The sequence below is a fragment of the Trichoplusia ni genome, chromosome 8 (assembly GCF_003590095.1).
Source record: "Trichoplusia ni isolate ovarian cell line Hi5 chromosome 8, tn1, whole genome shotgun sequence".
NCBI lineage: Eukaryota > Metazoa > Arthropoda > Insecta > Lepidoptera > Noctuidae > Trichoplusia > Trichoplusia ni.
In genome coordinates, this window is record NC_039485.1 from 12,770,168 (window position 1) to 12,786,628 (window position 16,461).

The 16,461-nt window shown below is 37.2% G+C and overlaps 3 protein-coding genes across 6 annotated transcripts; 2 read left to right on the forward strand and 1 right to left on the reverse strand.

Moving 5' to 3' along the window:
• The first annotated feature begins 110 nt into the window (after positions 1-110).
• Positions 111-10,674, forward strand: LOC113496816 (aspartyl/asparaginyl beta-hydroxylase). Of its 4 annotated transcripts, none has more exons than XM_026876167.1 (18): positions 114-204; positions 334-443; positions 522-710; positions 912-1,021; positions 1,617-1,877; positions 1,952-2,230; positions 3,097-3,235; positions 3,510-3,649; positions 3,961-4,069; positions 5,567-5,644; positions 6,185-6,280; positions 6,358-6,515; positions 6,591-6,927; positions 7,325-7,422; positions 8,459-8,693; positions 8,767-8,872; positions 8,951-9,661; positions 9,886-10,674. In XM_026876167.1, exons 2-18 carry the CDS (start codon positions 392-394, stop codon positions 10,034-10,036), a joined length of 3,249 nt encoding a protein of 1,082 aa, XP_026731968.1. In that variant the 5' UTR covers positions 114-204; positions 334-391; the 3' UTR covers positions 10,037-10,674. The 4 variants fall into 4 exon arrangements, with proteins under 4 accessions (XP_026731972.1, XP_026731968.1, XP_026731969.1 ...); XM_026876168.1 differs by having other exon boundaries at positions 1,952-2,215; XM_026876170.1 differs by lacking the exons at positions 1,617-1,877; positions 1,952-2,230.
• A 102-nt stretch (positions 10,675-10,776) lies between these two features.
• Positions 10,777-14,483, reverse strand: LOC113496819 (DNA-directed RNA polymerase II subunit RPB1). The gene is made up of 5 exons (XM_026876178.1): positions 14,209-14,483; positions 13,810-13,947; positions 13,187-13,267; positions 12,839-13,091; positions 10,777-12,757 (listed from the first exon to the last, which is right to left on the reverse strand). The coding sequence occupies exons 1-5, from the start codon at positions 14,260-14,262 to the stop codon at positions 12,024-12,026; spliced, it is 1,260 nt and encodes a 419-aa protein (XP_026731979.1). The 5' UTR covers positions 14,263-14,483; the 3' UTR covers positions 10,777-12,023.
• A 382-nt stretch (positions 14,484-14,865) lies between these two features.
• On the forward strand, positions 14,866-15,984 carry LOC113497019 (ubiquitin carboxyl-terminal hydrolase). Its single transcript, XM_026876449.1, has 2 exons — positions 14,866-14,984; positions 15,084-15,984. Exon 2 carries the CDS (start codon positions 15,096-15,098, stop codon positions 15,786-15,788), a length of 693 nt encoding a protein of 230 aa, XP_026732250.1. The 5' UTR covers positions 14,866-14,984; positions 15,084-15,095; the 3' UTR covers positions 15,789-15,984.
• Positions 15,985-16,461: the final 477 nt, after the last annotated feature.

Here is a 16,461-nt window from a genome sequence, read left to right on the forward strand (position 1 = left end):
AATATGAAGAAAACTCTAATATAACTTGTTCCTTTACCAAACAATACTCAATATGTTTAAAAGCGTAGACTTCAACATTATTTCTAAACTATAAGCTCATCTATGATCTATCCCTGTCTCCCTCCTCAGCTGTCTTTGCCGGTTATTTTTAGGTTAAATTCTAAAATAAATTGAAGAAAGCTGCTGTGGTACATACTTTTCTATGTAGGTTATTTTAAAATTTTATCGTGCGCCAAACATTTCGTTATTCATGAAAATTGCGCATTTGGATAATTATTAAACCCGTGTCGCCTAATTATATGCAGTTTCTTTGTATGCTCATTGTTTACTCAGGGTTATGAAACAATAGAGTGGATCTCTGTCGCCTCGGGAGCGCCAGTCTTTGTGAACCATGTCAGGCGATGTGCAGCCAAGAAAACGTAAAGATAAGAAAAAGAAAAAAGGTAAGGAATAAGAGTAAAATTGTTGGACATGATGTGAATACAAATGAGGCTTTATATCATGATTAAATTGTGTTATAGATGATTTAGGTGTAGAAGAACCTCGTGGGACGGAGGCGGCGCTCGGCGAAGGCGATGTCTTCATGCACTCTTACCACGACCATGGCACCGGAGGACACTGGTGTGCCAAGATCATATTCTTCTCATTACTGGCTGTGCTCATAACTCTTATAGGACTGATCATATTGGAAAATAGAGGTCTTACTGAATGTAAGTAACAGACAATTTTATTTTGTTCTTTTGAATTAAAATTCATTCTATTTATTTTTATTTATTTAAAGGAATTGCATGTGAACTATTGACCTCGAATCCAATAATTATATTATAAATCCATTTATACTAATGAACTCCATCCATATGCATATTTTTTTGACCTAACCAGGTTAATTTATAGTTTGTGATATTTTCCAGTGGAAGCAAATTCTGTGGAATCTCGGTACTCTGGTGTTCTTGAAGGTTGGTTAGAGGATGCACCTGATGATGATCATCATGACGAACATACACTGGAACTGAAACACCATGTAAGTACAAACTTAATGTATATTCATAAGACAAAAGATATAATAGTGCTCAACAAAGTGCCAGAAAGAATCAGTGCTGTATTATCCATAAGGCACTTAGGCCAGTGCCTAGGGGCCCACTATGACCAGGGACCCACCACTATGACTAGGGACCCAGCACTCCCGATGAAATAAAAAAAAATATGAATCCTTGCTAGATGCCCACATTATTGACACTACAAGAGTGACAGTGCCTGTCTTAATAACTGTGCCAAAAGAAGGCATCTAAAATAAAGTTCACTGAATGAAAATAACTTGAACCCCCACTCCTTTGTTACATCGAGGCCTAGGGGCCCCTGGGCCCCTAGATCCGGCCCTGGAAAGAATAAAGTATTTGATTATTAAGTAAATAAATAACGTTTATTGCTTGGTAATTTTGTGGGAAACATAATTTAATACTTTCCATTCATTTTTGTATGCAAAAAAGATCTACAATCAATGTATTTGTGACATGGTAGATTATTTTCCTCAAACTAAGTATTATGGAATGGAATAAATTATAAAACAGTAATTTTCATACATAAAAAAATGCTATTTATAAGAACTTGTGACTTAGGATCTTGAGCAAGATCATAGCCCAGAAGATGACCATGATGATGAAGATGAAGAGCATGGGGATGTTGATGATCATGACGATGATGATGATCACGATTTAGAAGACCATGATGATGAGGATGACGACCAGGAAGGCGACGATGACGGTCATGATGACGAAACAGATGAAGGTGATGATCATGATGACGAAGATGAAGATGTCGAAAACGACGACGAAAAGGACGAAAACAGTGAAGAGCAAAATCTGGAAGACTCAAATGAGGTGTGATTTAATGTTTAAGTCAGTCTTTGTAGTTTTATTCCATATGTTCTTGTATTTATTGAAACTTTTAACAGGAGGATGATAATGACGTTATTGAACAAAAATATGATGAGAAAAGCGACGATCTAGAAGACGATGACGATGATGAAGATAACGAGAACTTACAAAATGCAGATGATAATGATGATAATGAATCTGCGGAAGAAAACGATGGTGATGATGAAAAAGACGAAGTAGATAATCATAGTCAAGAAGACGATAATGATAATGATGATGATGAAAATGACGACGCCAACGACGGAGATAATAGTGACGAAGATGAACAACAGGACGAAAATGTAAACCGCGATGAGGTGCAAAGTGTGACGCTTGAAAAAATAATGATTTTACTTGATTGGCACTAACATCTTAAGCTTCTATTTTTCAAAATTCTATGTAAAAGCACGAATGTTGCCGTGCAGATGTTTTAATAATCTAACTTTACTTTGTAGCCACTTACTACGTGTAAATTGTATCGCAAAATTACTGTATGGCTTATTAATGTATAAGTTAAATTGTGTATGAAATCGTGTGTCGCAACCAGCAGTTCGCAAAAAAATACGAAATTAGGAATAATAATTATTTAAGGAATATTTGTGCACTTTTGATTGTGGTTTCGTCACATGCGGAATGAGCTTAATTACGGATTGTTGTTCTTGTTAATTTCTCTTAAAAATTTAGACTTCGTTTAAAAGCAGTTTTTCTCACGACTTTTAACATAAAATAATATGGTGTTTTATATATGTAAAACTCATACTCTTGCTATAGTGTAATGTGATAAAATGGCGACCGAGTTTACCATGAATCTCCGGCAGTCGTTCATATAAAATGCGGTTATCTGATAATGCCGGAAGTCGAGTCACACATAGTTAGACTCTTACGTCTTTATGATGATGATTCACAAGCTTAACAAAGAGATAAGGGGCATTCAGCTGTACTTAAATAATAAAACAGTTAAGTTCACGTAATTATCGGGATCGCGTGATTAAAGCCTTTGTATCACTTAAGCACAGCTGGTGTCCTCTGCTTCTGGTTGTAGTGTATAGATTTCAGTAAGTCCGGAAAGTAATGAGAGTTATTTCATATTCTAATAAATTACGTCTATGACTCAGACGAAATGTTTTCAACAAAAGAAAAATAATTGTCGGGTAATTAATTTAAAATTGCAATAACATTCCAGGATGAAGAAGAACACGAAGAAGAGGCGGAAGAAGATTTAGCGGTGGAAGTGGAAAGGCTCGAGAAAGAGCCTTCTGATGATGACGCTCTGTCAGAAGAGGAGCCGGCCGCTGAACCAGAGGACGACGATAAGAGCGAAGGTTCGTAATAAACGGGTGCAGTTTGGACAACATATAACAAGGTTTTGACATCGTACGGGATTAATAATACCGAAAATACGTATAAAACACCTAATTAACCGACCGCATATTCGAGTTTGGTTTTCCTATGTTTTAATGAGATGTTTTATGTCCTTAATGAGATAAATCCGTTTCAACAAAATCTCAACTTCAACTCCTTCTGAACTAAATAGTAGAGAAGTCCATGTATAGACTTCTCAATCTCATTTAATTATATTCTCGTCACTATTTATAGAAGTTTCGAATGAATTGGCACCTGAAGACGAGGCTGATGAAGTTTCGGAAGATGAGGAATTCCTGGAGCCTGATGACATCGAGGAAGACTTGCCAGAGGTTGAACCAATCGTCGTTCCTCAAGGAAAACCTTTAGATGAGGTAAGACTTGCTTCTTTATAGATTTCAAGAACCGCGTAATGCTAGACTAGTAGGCTAAAATGTGACTACAAGCTTTTTAAAAGGTTACTCTTAACGAAATCCAAACGAGTTGATTAAATGGCTCTTTCCTATGTTGATATGTTGTGCATTCAAATTTAAAGTATGGTAACATTCTTCTACAGACTATTTTTTTTTTGTTAGAATCATCCCAAAATGTAAATTCATCTTCAAATATAAAAGTTATCGATTTAAAGTTAACAAAAATAAAATCATGAAAAGAGCACGAATCTAACGAGAAACCTTTTTGCTAGGTGGAAGATGAACCATCAACAATAAAGCCAGCAGACACCCTCGCCGAGGAAGAAGAATACGAGAAGCAACAAGAAGAGTTGCGACGAGAGCAGGAACAAGCTTCTCACAGTAAGTGATGTTTGACCATTATTTGAGTGCCTTCTTGACAATAACCCCCTCTTAGACTTGCCTCCCAAGGTGCTTTTGGTGTTATCACACTGCAGAGAGCAAGCGGCGAAGCGCGAGACCGCGAGGTCGCGTCTTTAACATTGTCTTGTTCTCGTTTTTTTTTTCTATACAAGTGAAATTAATTGCTTATGCTAATTCTACCCTAAATTATGGATGTTGTGCTGTGAAAAACAATCCTAGGTCCTGTAATCTAACCTGAAGTGCTTGCTTTTAAATTTTGAACATCTCTAGTATAGGATACTGCATGCCTTGTTATTCATTCGGTTTTTTTTAATACCGCTTTATAATGCACTAAAAATTTGAATGTTTCATTATTTTCCTAACTCATTTTTAAAGTCACGCAATTACACCGTACATTATTACTTACCTAGTATAAAACATAATCATAAATATTTAGCTTTCAGAAAGTTGTTCGTTTTGACTATTTATCGAATAAAACATAAATTGTGTTATAATAAATGTTGTAAAAATTAATTTCTTTTATTTCGTCCCATTTGCTTTAGATGTGCTAAGTTTCAGTTTTTTGTTCGTATTAGCAAGTCATGTCGTCTCTTTTCTTAGCAGAAACTTTGTTGTACATTTGTGTTGCATTATAATCCATTTCTTAATTACATATTTCTATGTAACAGACAAAACAATGAATTTAATACTAAACATAATATTAAATTTGATTGAGGAAATTGGCTTTCCCAGACGTTTTTCTAAATTGTCTTTTGAAACTGTGTCTACTAAATTACTACCACATTGTTACCTGACAAATTATATTGCTAGAATAATAATAATTAAAGAGTTGTTTTGTCTGGTTCTTAAATTAAGTGTTGGTTTCTTGCTACACATCATTTTATTAGACTTTCTCGTATCATTCGTTTCAAAGAAGATCTTGTTCTGTTTTCTTTAAAACTAATGAACCGTATATCTTATTTTAATTCCTACTTGTGATATTGTTGAGCCTGCATTGATCAACAGATTTTTGATCTTTTGGATCTACTAAGCCGGGAAAAATATTGTCACTTGTCAATAATTCAAAATTTCTTTAAATATTCAAGCAAGATTTGCGTCCCATTTCTCGAATTTATGTGAAATACCTTTTGATCGCGAAAACCACCTGCTCTATCTTGCTTACACATTTACCATACTACAACTTTTTATAACAATATTGTAGTTACTCTTATTTAAGCATTTACGAAAAAAGCTCTTCTTCTATTTCAATTAAAGTTTTATAGAAATATGCCTCTTATTTCATCTACATGAAATCGAGAATCGTTCAATGTTATACATTGCCTCAAAATACCAGCCTGTATAGCTGCATAGTGGAAATCCGTTTATCGCTTTCACTTGTTCCGGAATCCGAAAAACTAAACTGTCTGTATTCCCAAACATTTTTGTTCCGGAACATGAGAAAGGAAGGTAGTAACACGTGTGCCGCGTGTGTTGCAGTGTGGCTGAAGTTGGTGGTGGGTGGCGCTCTGCTTGTGGCCACTCACGCGGTCGTTCGTCGCGCCATTGCCCCGCGCGGTGCGTACTGAACTAATACTTAATAATAGCGATAAATACAAGGCAGTTTACATTGTAACCCCTAAGAATAGTTAGAAAATTGCTTTTCCCAAATTTGCAAAGAAAAAATCCAAGCGAATGTCTTAAACTCTTTGAACTATTAACGGTTTTTTTCGTTCTCGTCCCCAATGTTGTTGGGTAGCAACACTGATTACAGTTTCTATTATAAGAAACTGGACCGCGAAAAATGTTAAGAGGCCTATTAACATTCGATCCTTATTACTTGGCTCCATTCCAAAAAAGTTTACCTATAGTTACATGTGAATAGCGTTACAAATTAACAGAATACACAATTAGAGAATAGATCGATTGAAATTTGGTTACACTAATTATACTTTTTGATGCCAAGTTTTACGTTAAGACATCAACTTTTTAGCATGAATCCCTTTTATTTATTTTTTTGACGATGGAGCTATTCAGACTGTCATTCAATCGGTTAGGGATGATGAGCATCGCGTGTAAAACGTTCAAACAGATCTTGAAATATAATTCTCATGACAGATGATACACCAGCAAGTGACGACCATGCTAGTAGGGAGGAGACCCCCGTGATCGATCGCCGCATGACTCTTATCCCCGAAGAGAGAGCCGCCGCTGGTAGGCAAAGTTATAATATAAAAATATATCTACCTACAATCAAACTTCGTTTGTAATTTAATATTTTACGTCTCCAGCCTCTCCAAGAGAAATCATTGAAGAAATAGTAGAACCAATCGAAGAAAAAATAATTGAAAAGGTTTCCTCCGTTATTAAATCTTCTCCACCGCAAAATGAAGAAGTTGAAGAAGAGGAAGAAGAAGAGAATGAAGATGAGGAAATAATTGAAGCTAAGGTAAGACTGCCACTGTTATTATTGATCATAATGTAACGCTTCCAAACGATCGTAATCTAAGAACATTACCCACAGAACGTGCAGCAAGAACAAGCGAAGGATGAAACTGAGGAAAAAGAGTTGTATAGTGACGAAGAGGAAGCTGAAGAGGAGGAAGAAGAAATAGAAGAGATACCTCTAGCTTCTAAACCTGCACCAGCCGCGCATAAAGTGGAACCACCTAAACCAGAAGCAGACGAAGACGTACCTGATGATGTAGAAATAATCGATGAAGAACAAATTGAAGAAGAATTGGAGGAAGAAGAAGATGATGAAGAAGAGATATCCGATGTTGATGATGCAGAGCTGTTAAGCCGTCTGGAAGCTAAATACGGCCGTCTGCCCGAACCCGAGCGACCCGGACCCAAACACAGTAAACACGACCGTTTGCGTGTGACCGCTTGTTCGTGTACATTCGCTGTTGGCTTCATCATTCTAACCAAATAACATTCCTTCGCATGACTAACACTACGTGAGTGGTTTATACTTTTAATTAATTTGCTGATTTCTTTATAGGTTTTTGTTTCTAGAATTTATTAGTACTCTATGTTTCTATTCTGAACAATTTTGTATCATTAATGAGCTATAATTGCTACTAGATGCAGGAATAACTTTACTTTGACCCTTTGCCATATTACATACAAAAATTCTTATAAAATAGACTGACCTAATAATATAAAATCTGATGCAATTCTACATTAAGCTGGTATGCCTTCCATTGTTAAACATTTATTGAACATGAACTTAAAAATGTTTTGTCGTATTTTCAGAGGATGGTGGTAACAGTATAGAAGACGACTGGCCGGGAGAGCCCAGCAACGAGTACTGGCGCGAGGAGCTCGACAAGGCCGAGCAAGAGCTGCGCCAGGTGAGAAACAACTGAAAAACTACAGAAAATAAATTATGATAATTGATGAATAATTTTAGTATAAGCCATGTTGACGGACTCCCAGAAGTTCCGCCTTGGAGGTTGCCAAAGAGCTATGAAACGCAGCGTTGTTATGTTAAGTTGAAAGACCTTATTACGAATACCACGCTCCAAAACTGGGATTATAGACGTTAGTAAAAAGGCTGCCAGGCTAAAATGGGAATTGGTGGGTCACGTCAGCCGCATGAAGAGCGACCGCTGGGCTATAGTTAACACACAATGGGAGCCAGCGAATAGACGGTGTCGCCTAGGAAGCGGTGGCGAACTTCTACACGTTTACTGCGTGAGCTGGTTGCAGTGGCCCAGAACAGAGAATCGTGGAAGGATTTGGGGGAGGCCTTTGTCCAACAGTGGGCGGTTGGGCTAGATAAAAAAGGCCATGTTAAATAATTACATGTTAGAAATTGTTGGTGTATTCTGACCTGTACTGTTGGTGTCAATTATCAGTTTGATTGCTAACTGTAACATGCACGTTATTGTGTTCTTGGCTCTAACTAGCATGCCAATTAAGAAAAACATTTTGATTGTGTGTTGTCTAAAAGCATGCCTTTTTCTGCAATTCTATGCTCGATAACCTTCTCATTAATTATTCTAAATAAGAATACACCAACGACATCTACATGGACAACATTATATCTACTCTTCTCACAATATTATCAATTCAAATTACAGGAGTGGCTCGACTAACTTCTTAAATTATTGCATCCAATCACATCTATCATACTTTGCTCGTTGTGCCATTTTCCTATTGAGTTGTCGGTGGACAGTCGGGCTGCATGCCTCGCCCGCACCCCGCGCGGTTCGCCCCCGGCTTCCTCCGACAACATCGACATCCCCCCCCCCCTCCTTCCTAGACTAGAAGCTGCTTACTCGTCTTAACATCACAGAGGACTACAGTTAATTAGAACTCTGTGGTGGAAACGGGTAAGCGCTCGAGTGTGCTGTGTGTGAGTGTGTTGTGTACTAACGTGCGGAGGGCGACTGGAGGGCGGCGAGTCACCGCGTGTCGGCTGAGCAGCTGCGAGGCAGCGGGCGAGCGCGCTGGCTCCTGGCGCGAGCTCTCGATGCCGAGGCTGAAGCTCGCCGCGACAACCGCCTGCTGACGCGGGCCATCGCCGCCTACCTCGACGTCCTCAAGATGAACGAGCGTCTTGCTGATGCCAGGCTATTAGAAGTAGCCGATAAAACACTAGAAAGAATACGGTTTAGAGGTAAGTCACGCTACATATATACATATTTTTTTTTTGATATATCTAAAATCGGTCTTTGTATATCAATTTGCAGGTAATTACTTGAGTGCAGAACCTGTGTACAGACTACTTATTCGGAGATTTCCTGACGTTCCTCACTACTATAACAATCTGACCATATCTTTCCTCATGGCAAATAGGTAAAAAGAGAGTTTTAAAAATACGTATATTTTTCTTTTTTTATATTATAAATAGTAATTCAACTATTTGTCCTTTAGGGCCGATCTCGCAGAATTAGTTTTAGAAGAAACTCTACAGAAATGGCCAAATGATCGAATCGCTTTAGCTCACCACGGTTTTGTATTAAAAACTCAACACAAACGTTATGAAGAAGCTGTGGAAGCCTTCTTGAAAGCTTTGGAAGGTGATGAAGGGCCAGCCACTGAGCCGCGGTTCTATTACCACCTGGGAGACTCTCTTCTACTGCTAGGTCGTTTTACGGAAGCCCACGAAGTCCACAAAAGAGGAGCGGCGCTGGGACACTTCTTGTCGCCAGCACAACGATCACTTTATAACGTAGATCGCCTTAAAAGTCAACCGTGGTGGGATATTGAGAAGACGCCTTATAACAAATTAGCTCGTGCCCTAGAAAAATCCTGGAAGGACATATTGAAGGAAGGCGAAAAAGCAAAAGCTTTATATGAAAAAGAAAAAGAAGGTTTGAAAGAGCGAGGCGAATGGTCGCAGCTAGACCTTTTCGTTCGAGGTCAAGAGATCCCGAACCGTTGTAAAACAGCACCAGTTACGTGTTCAATAGTTCGTTCGGAAGTCGCTGCGTCCGGATGTCGCAGGGGCCAGGTGAAGTTCAGCGCCATGGAGGCCGGTACACACGTGCGACCTCACGTCGGACCCACTAATTGCCGACTAAGAATGCATTTAGGTCTCAGCAATACCAAAGATACTTATATAAGAGTTGATCAAGAAACGAGGTAATTATTTCTTATTTTATTGGACTGTCCACTATTACACAAGTTTTTATGCCTTTATTTGTCGGAACATTTGCGAGATGGAATATCTAAAGATCTCTTTTTAACTTTTATTTTTAGAAAATAAATATTTAATCATATTTTTTCTAGAACGCAAAAACAATCACACTTGCAATAGTTGCCGTGTAATTTAAAGCTTAATTTTAACAATTTGTTTTTTTCATCAGGCAATGGGAGGTCGGCAAAACACTACTGTTTGACGACAGTTTTGAGCACGAGGTCTGGCACAACGGTACCGGCACGCGACTGGTTCTCATCGTGGACGTGTGGCATCCCGCTCTCACAGCCGCTGAGAGACGTACGTTACCACCCATCTGACGTGACGTCATACATATCTTTCATTTTCAGCGCCCTCTATTTGTGTACCTCCTTTTAGATATATCGAAGCCATCGAACTGATGAGTCGTAAAGGAATTCGCAAATACGTACAAAATGTAATATTTAAAAGAAATTAAAGAACGAACTAGTCAATTTACATGAGTCGTATCACGAATACGATTTATACAGTAGCGTTATGCATTTATGTCATGTCAGTTCCGCATAAGTAACGTCGTATCTCCAACAGAATTTCGCTCTAAGTATTTGCTGTATACATTTTATTACTTTTGTATGATCGAAGTAATCGCATTCTAAATCTACTTTCGTTTTAATATACATTTTATGAAGTGGAAGTTATTAGTCGATTTTGTACAAATAATGTTAAATGCATTTGTATTAAATGTTATATTGTTACTAACAATTTCATTACCATATCTTAAGTGTGATGTAATCAAATAATGTTTCAAATAACATTTCTGTATATAATTGGTATTTTAATATAAATTCATATTGAAAGTGACTTATTTAAAACATTGTTTGACTAGATTTTTGTGACCAGTATTTAGTAATTCTACCTTGTGATATATTATCGTCTGCTTTAAGATTAATGTTAAGAATAAAATTACAATGCTCGAAAATATGCTTGTTTTTCTTAAGTACTTAGATACTTTCTCCATATAAATATAATTGGAAATAGTATTATTATGCAAAACACGTGGGCGTTAAATAAAAATGCCATAATTCTTAGTAGGTGTATATTTGGTATAAAATTTACCAGACAGTCTGGTTCAAATATAACCTATAACTTATTATCTTAGTCTAATAAAGCTCGTTTTAGTCTAAATTAAGTGCTAGGTACAAAATTGGTCCATAGTTGTCGAGACTGAATAATAATAGAAAAGTTTAAATAACGATAAAATATATTTATCCTTTTATAAGGCCAAAGAAAACGAAGCTCGTACCTTCTTGAGATTCTAGTTTATTATAAGTTTGGACGGATGTATAATACTTGTAAATTCCCATAACAGTATAAACTAATAGTTTCACATCAACACTAAAGAGCTTTTACCTACTTCACATAGTTCACACGACATTCTTTCATCATTCATACCTAACGTACTGAACTAGATGCTTATATTCTAGGAAGGACAGTTAATGAGCAAACCACAATACAATGACGGAATGAGGTACATTCTTGGTGATGATTCAGTATTATTCGAACCAAGGCCGAATTAGAAATATAAGGCATGGCCGTTGGATACAAACCGAAGGTCGAATAGTTAAAAAAAAAAATAGAAAAAATATACAAAACATTATTGCTTGAGAACTGAATTTGTAATTAATACACTATCTGGAATTCTATGACCGTGACTCATTGCAGTGGTTGTAACGGAATCCTTGTCGTTAATTATTTAAATTATAATATAATAATATGATAAAGATCTTTCGTCAGGAATGATCACTTGGAATGTGTAGATATAAATCCATATAACTTGTAATTTTTTGCAGTAACAGTGTTTGTGCCTAACAATTATATTACAATGGTTGCAAAACATCACTAGACATTTATTGTGCTAGAAACACTTGTAACAAACAATCCGTAAACACATAAAAAACAAGTTCTTCGTGACCCTCAATTAGAAACTAATTAAGTTACTTCTGGCAAAAACTTAACCTAACAGTTTCATTAAAGCTAACATCTTGATAATATAATAACAATGACTTAAAATATACTTGTCTAAGTAAGTACCTAAATAAAATAATTCGTTTGAAACAATTTCAAAACTAGTAGAGTAATTCGTATAAAATCACATTCACATTACACTCTTTTAAAAACACACCACTTGATGGCAATTATATTTCGATTTTTGATTAAAAAATAAAAACTTACGAACAACTAAAGAATAAGGGCTCCATATTTGACCTATAAAATAAAATCACTGGAGTAAGGCACTTGAGTAGTGTGCAGCTGCGCTAGAGAGAGGAGTTAGGCCGCTATGGTCATGTTGTAGTGGTCGTTGGCGGGCTGGTAGGCGGGCGGGCCGGGCTGGCCGGGCGGCGCGGCGGCGGGCTGCGGGGCCGCGCGCGCGCTGTACGGGGGCGCGGGCGGCGGCGGCGTCTGCCACGCGCCGTCCCCGTACGCGCCGCCGTACACGTAAGACGGAGATTCGCACGGGCTTATGTTGCCCGCTCTACTGTCGTAAGTAGGCGCCACTTCGTAGCTACGCTCAATATTATCGTACGAAGGAATATTCGGCTCGTATTTTCGCGGTGGGTTTGGTTCGTTGTAGGGCCCCACGACGTCGTAGCCAGATTTCATGCTGCTGCGCCCTATGGTATTATATCTATTATTTGTTACGATAGGAACAGATTCAACGGGCGGCGGAGGGTCGTAAGCGTCTTCTGCACAATGTTGGAAGTTTTCTCTTTCCGCTGTATGATAGGAAGCTGGTCTAGCGGCATGGAAATTTGAATAAGACGAGTGAGCAGACGTGGGACGAGACACCCTCGACTCCCGCGGCAAAGAAGCGTTCGACGACAGATATCCTGCGTTTCTGTAAGAACGCCGTGACCTGCGCACCGACGAGTTGTTCCCTCGAGAACCTGAACGACGTTTGACTCGACGCGGTGTCATGGGTTTCATGGAAGTTTCGCTTATATTTGTTTCAGTTGGGCTGAGTTCTATAGTGTAGACTGGACGTCGCGACATTGTTCCCTTATCTGAGGAAATGTTACACACATTAGTGTGTTAAATAAGAAACTTAATTAATTTTAAAGGGAAATTCATCATCTATTGTTTACCTGTTGACGGCTTTCGTTTCTTGAATGATCTGAAGGCTAAAACAACGGCAAGCGGCAATGCCGTGGCCGCGAGTGTCGCGGCGACAGCGGATTGTCCCAGCTCTACATGGTCCCAGCGCATGAAACAGCCTTCCACGCGGGTCGGCCGCCACGTGCCAGGTCCATCAACCTCATCCCAGACTGGCTGACACCCCCAACCATTACCTTCCCACCAGCTAACACTGCCTGTGCCTAAGGATAATAGGCCACTGTCCTGCAAATGTACACACATGAATTACTATTTTTTGTCCCTCTTGCAAGAATATTAATTTAGTCATTTCTGAAATTCTGGCTGTAACTTATACATACCCTATTTAAGGTGCCTAAATTAAGGTAGTAACAAATCAGGAAGGCATTCCACACCAACCACATGAAACTCCATATTGCATACTGAAACAAATAATGTACAATACAATACAGACGATTTTTATATTATTATATTTTAAAACAGACTACTTTAATTTCTTTATCAAATGCTTGGGAGATCAGCTGTTAGTTGAAGCAATAATTTTAATACATTGAATGCATAAGTAAGTCCTGTACCATATTAGGTACGTATCATAAACAAAACAAAAATATTTTGCTACACCATTTCTTTTTTGCTTTGTGAGGTAATTCCAACTGGATATTAAACATATCAAACTATTGTTTGCAATTTGTTTGATTTCCATCTTTCCAAATTGTACTTGAAATTTGAATTTATATCACGAAGTATAAACAAAATCAATTTGAGAATTACAAGTATCTATCTGGAACTTTGAATTTTTTCTATCAACTCTAGTGGAGTTGGAATTGATTGATCGAGAAAGAAAGTGATAAAGAATGTGAGGTGCTACTAAAACAGTTGCATAACTTTGTTTATACACATGGTGAAAGCAAAAACAAAGTAGGTCAGTAGATGATTAGTGCCACCATAGACCAGACAAACTTACCGCTAGAATGTATTTAGTTATGTACTGTACTGCTCCAAATGATCCAAATATGATTAACAGTATGTTAGTGAAGTTGGCTATGATAGGCAGCCACATATAACCCAGGAAGTCAAAAACTTGCCGCTGTACTGTAATTATCTGAAACAATAACATTATGCGTAACAGAAAGAATGCTTATAATCAGCAGCTGTCGACAAAATACTGTACATAACTCATAAAATGAAATATCACCAACAACTCATGCCTTGCAGAGGTCATCAATCCCTAGGATATCAAAGTTCTAAATAGTTATAACCTTAAGTTTATACAGCATTAAACAAATATTGAATAAAATATTTCTATAAATACAGTTGCACACAAATTCATCAAATATCGTAACAAATGATAGACCAATCTTACCAATTCCAATATACAGACGATCAACAATAACGTCCTTAGACCACAAACAGCCATTTCGCGATTCAATTTTAACTGGATCCTGTATTTATTTGTTTTTCGTTATGGTCTTTTTATAAAATATGTGCACACATTTTTTTTCTTATTATATTTAAGTCATGGTAACTAATTTTATTTGTCTACAAAATAAACAATAAAATAATCAAATCGTTCAAGGAAGTTCAACTTAGTTTGGCAAGTTTAGTGTTGTACTACGTCATTAGTCATGCATTCAAATATTGTTTAGTGTCAAGCAACCGCAACTTAAAATAACAAAATGTTGACAGGCTAATTATATACAAAGCATGATTAAATAATGAAATCATTTAGAGGGATACGTTAAGTATAATAGGCAAATACCGGACATAGCCGATTGAATGCATTTCGGAGAAATACTTTCTTCTACCATTTTGGGCTAGGTGCTCAAAACAATTTACAAACGTATGACATACTTATTCCTGTTTAAAATTTATTTGCCATTTGAAATAAAATAATATTATGTTTACTTATAAGAATATTAAATATTTGTATTTTCATCTACCTCTAATTTGAAAGAAAATAGTCGATTTGTTGACAGAAACTTTGTGGAAAATCATACTAACTTTCAAATCACCGAGATTTATGATTCACCTCACTGATTGAGGACTGTGTTGTATTGATCGGGATTACTTACTCATCAAATTTTGAATTTCTCGAATACTTCACTTCTCATTTGTATTTTATTGTGAAGAGCAGCCTTGGTAAGTTTAAATAATTATAGCTGTAGCCTTATCAAAATTATATAGAACAATAGCAAAATTTATCGAAAAACCGGTAACCTCCCTTGCTAATTATTTCAGAAAAACTACGAAATGGCGTCTGAAACTCTAATCCCATTAGAATCAAACCCTGAAGTTATGAATAAGTTTCTCCAGAAACTGGGTGTACCTAGTCAGTGGGCTATTGTCGATGTTATGGGTTTAGAACCTGAAATGCTGTCATGGGTGCCTCGTCCTGTGTTGTCTGTTATGCTCCTCTTCCCTACTTCTGACCCTTATGAGGAGCATAAGCAGAAGGAAGAAAGTGATATTTTATCCAAAGGTCAAGAAGTTTCTAGTAATATTTTTTATATGAAGCAGTATATTAGTAATGCATGTGGCACTGTCGCCCTAGTGCACAGTGTCGCTAATAATACCGATAAGATTGATCTGACTGAAGGTCACATGAAGTCATTCTTAGACGAAGCCAAAGAATTAGATGCTCCTGCTCGGGGCAAGCTGCTAGAAAAGTGTGAGGGCATTATCAAGGCCCATAAAGAACTAGCTCAGGAAGGTCAAACCAACACTCCAAGTGCAGAAGAACCTGTGAACCATCACTTCATAACTTTTGTTCATAAGGATGGAGCCTTGTATGAACTGGATGGGCGTAAAGCATTCCCTATTAACCACGGCCCCACTACACCTGATACCTTACTAGAAGATGCTGCTAAGGTGTGCAAGGAGTTCATGGCCCGAGACCCCAATGAAGTTCGTTTCACAGTGATTGCACTGGCAGCTTCTGACTAATGTGTCAATGTGTAGAATTTTAAGCACTCTACAGCATTTAGCTGGCTGTAGTTTATCAAGCTGTGCTTTATATCCAAGCTTAATAATATTCTCACGTTTGATACAAAAAGGTGCAATGCAAGCTTTTGTGATACTCAATACAAAGTATTTATTTTGAAATAGAATTCGTAATAAATTTTTCATAAATTGGCTTAAATCTTTTTTTATTTATCCCAAATCGTATCTAACTCAAATTAACAAACTATAAATGCAGTCAATATGATCATCAGGTACAATAATTTTAATATTGAAACAATTAATAATTATTACTCTAAGTATTTTCACATGGTGTAAAGATCTTTTTAGTTATGGTCAGCGCCAGTGCTAGCCAAAATATTCACTTTATACAAAAATTTAATTTTATGTCTAACTGTGGACTTAAAGTTCTGATGTGATGGACTACGCTTTAGGGCCTCCAATCCACTACATTAATAGTAATTCTTTCTTAAATTTGCATTGTTAACAGGTCCAAATTCCTGCAGCAAAACCACTTGATTGACCCTGAATCAGCTGTTTACAAAACATTATGATTTCTTTCAAAATAAATTTTATCGCTAAAATCCATAAATATGTATTGCGTAGCGTAAATACCAGGTCTGTGCCAAAAACACTAACCAAGACTGAAGGTCAGATG

What these genes read in the sequence shown, in the direction of transcription:
- LOC113496816 (XM_026876167.1), top strand. Translation starts at nt 392, where the DNA reads ATGTCAGGCGATGTGCAGCCAAGAAAACGTAAAGATAAGAAAAAGAAA. An exon ending in AAATAGAGGTCTTACTGAAT is followed by an intron (nt 711 to 911) that starts GTAAGTAACAGA and finishes GATATTTTCCAG; the next exon opens with TGGAAGCAAATTCTGTGGAA. An exon ending in AGAAAGAATACGGTTTAGAG is followed by an intron (nt 8,694 to 8,766) that starts GTAAGTCACGCT and finishes ATCAATTTGCAG; the next exon opens with GTAATTACTTGAGTGCAGAA.
- LOC113497019 (XM_026876449.1), top strand. Translation starts at nt 15,096, where the DNA reads ATGGCGTCTGAAACTCTAATCCCATTAGAATCAAACCCTGAAGTTATG.
- LOC113496819 (XM_026876178.1), bottom strand. Translation starts at nt 14,262, where the DNA reads ATGGCTGTTTGTGGTCTAAGGACGTTATTGTTGATCGTCTGTATATTG. An exon ending in TAACTAAATACATTCTAGCG is followed by an intron (nt 13,268 to 13,809) that starts GTAAGTTTGTCT and finishes TATTTGTTTCAG; the next exon opens with TATGCAATATGGAGTTTCAT. An exon ending in GAAACGAAAGCCGTCAACAG is followed by an intron (nt 12,758 to 12,838) that starts GTAAACAATAGA and finishes ACATTTCCTCAG; the next exon opens with ATAAGGGAACAATGTCGCGA.